This window comes from Geospiza fortis, unplaced genomic scaffold (assembly GCF_000277835.1).
Source record: "Geospiza fortis unplaced genomic scaffold, GeoFor_1.0 scaffold66, whole genome shotgun sequence".
Taxonomy (NCBI): Eukaryota; Metazoa; Chordata; class Aves; order Passeriformes; family Thraupidae; genus Geospiza; species Geospiza fortis.
The window spans coordinates 7,525,260-7,527,708 of NW_005054312.1; the positions used below are offsets into that span (position 1 = coordinate 7,525,260).

The following is a 2,449-nucleotide window of genomic DNA, read 5'->3' on the forward strand; positions in this document are numbered from 1 at the left end:
CTGAATTTTTCAGGCATAAAAAGGGGTTTTTTTGTAGATATGAGCTTTTAAGCATTAAAGCAACGGACACATTCTAAATGATAAAAAATTAAGTATAGCTGTAGTCAAGCTTATGGTCCATATCTATGCTGGTGCACATATTTATTTCTTAATGATGTGCCCTGTTTCAGCTAATCAGTACAATTTCTAAGTGGAAGCTTAGCAATTATGAAATTATTAAATCTCTGTGGTTAGGCAATTATCTCTGTTAATTGCCAAATCAAGCAACTTTAGCAACATCATTTAATCTGAATCAATTCCTAATACTGTCTATTAAAATATTCACTAGAGGAAAGATGTGTCTATCTCCCCTCTACTGAGAATTAATAATGACAATGCCAAATTCAGGTGTAATTTCTTAATTTAAAAAATGGCGTCTCAGTCCTTTTGTGAATGGAAAAAACTTCCACATTCAGAGGCAGTTGATTTCAATTAAGAAACTGTAAAATGAACAAAGAGACACAAATAGGATATGAATAAGCATATGTGTAATTATATATATGTGCAGATATATGTAAATAAAATACCTGGGATGTAAATGGGAGTATTGCTAAACTGTGCTGGAATTATGTTTTTTCCTTATTCTTTCATGAGCAAACTTTATGTGATTTTAAATGATACTTAACACAACTGGTGATAAAGTTACGGCAACAATTGCTTTTATAATATTATAATTATTGTGTTCTTTGCGCCTTGAAACAGAGAAACACCTTTGCATCAACTTTACTCTTCTGCATTCAGCAAGCAAAAGCTTCAAATCTATCCAACCAAGAAGCCAGCACTGCCATTTGGAGAACTGCCCCCAGGGTACCAGCACTTGCACACTCAGCTCCAGTATGAGTGCGTTTCTCCTTTCTACCGCCGCCTGGGCAGCAGCAGGAGGACTTGCCTGAAGACAGGAAAATGGAGTGGGAGAGCCCCTGTGTGTATTCCAAGTGAGTCTCCAAGGGGAAAAAAAAAGTGCAGATCTCTTGAGTGAATGAGGGAACAGGATGTGTATTCATGTTAGATATTTACGGAGTCACAGCAGTGTAGGCTGCCTGTACTTCCAGCTGGGAGAAAGGAGCAATAAAGCTTGAAGGATATATGTGTCTTTTTATCCACCAGTAGAACTTGATGGTAAAGTGATCAGGCTTTCAGCACTGTAATTTCCCATTAATTTTTCTACTCTTTTATTGAGAAGAGGTATAGTGAGTCTTTCTCCTGATTTGAAATAGCTTTCTACTACCACTTCATGTTTTTCTGTATTATTTACTACAAATGGGATTTTTCTTTCATTTGTATACTTTGGCACACAGCTGACAAAACCATCAAAGTTTAAGCAATATAAGGGAGAATCTGCAATTTTAAAGAGGCTCTTCCTTTAATAAACCCTGCTAAGGAAGAGTTCACATTGCAAACTGTAAGTCTAGATAAAATCTAATCTGGAGGTAGTGCACAAAGTTAGTTAGGGTAAGAATGTCACAAGATTTGGTAAACCCCACTACTGACATCAAACAAACTGTGAAAAGTAGATCTTAACAACAAACAAATTTTTATTGTTGTTGTTTGTGGTTTTACTTTGAGATCATATCATGTATTTTGAAAAGTATTGCATTCACTATGGACATGTACACACTACATACTAGGAACTAAAAATGCAACAATGCAATGTAACTCTTTCAACTGAAGTTAAACCTTTTATGATATAGAGGATTTTACCCCAGGTCCAAGCATGGATAAGGTATTCCTAGAAAAAGGCAGAGCTTTTTCTTTTCCCCAGGATGACTGTTGATTTAGATGCATTTGCTTCAACATTCTTGTCGCAAGGCAAGTCTGTTCTTATAGGCATGAATTGACCTGTGCAAAGATTTGTGCCAAGAGGGGCTTCAAAAATACACTGTGACTGCCTAGCGTGAATTTTAGTGCACTGATGGCTTTATGGCATTTTATGATAAACAAGAATCAGGGGTGTTCTTTTCATTTCTTTCTGCAGTCATCTCATTATAGTGCAACTCAATAAAGTTGTTGTGAAAATTCACCTGCTCAAGTGCTAAATCCATTCCTACTTTACCTAGGAATCCAGATAATAATGGAAAACTTGAATATCATTTTAAAAAGCCATATCAAATACTCCTATAATTTTGCAGGTTAGAGACAGAGGCTAATTAGACAACTGTCCTTCATATTCATCACTGCAGTTTAGTTTCTTTTGGCACATTTTAAGAAGGAATCAAGAGTAATCCTCGGATTCTTTTGGGGAGAAAGTGTTACCTACTTTTTGCTTCATGTTTCTCCAGTCTGTGGAAAAGCAGAAAACATCACCCTTAAGAAGGCAGTGACCTCTATGAGGTGGCCATGGCAAGCAGCCATCTATCGCACAGCCAGCGGGGTGAAGGAGAACAGCCTTCGGAAAGGGGCCTGGATCCTG

At 37.0% G+C, this 2,449-nt stretch overlaps 1 protein-coding gene across 1 annotated transcript in view; it reads left to right on the top strand.

Moving 5' to 3' along the window:
* PAMR1 (peptidase domain containing associated with muscle regeneration 1) overlaps positions 1 to 2,449 on the top strand; it is a 55,473-nt gene that overhangs the window by 50,977 nt on the left and 2,047 nt on the right. Inside the window, exons 10-11 of the mRNA XM_031055812.1 lie at positions 742 to 974; positions 2,319 to 2,443. Coding sequence (XP_030911672.1) covers positions 742 to 974; positions 2,319 to 2,443 — 358 coding nt within the window. The remainder of the gene's footprint in view (positions 1 to 741; positions 975 to 2,318; positions 2,444 to 2,449) is intronic.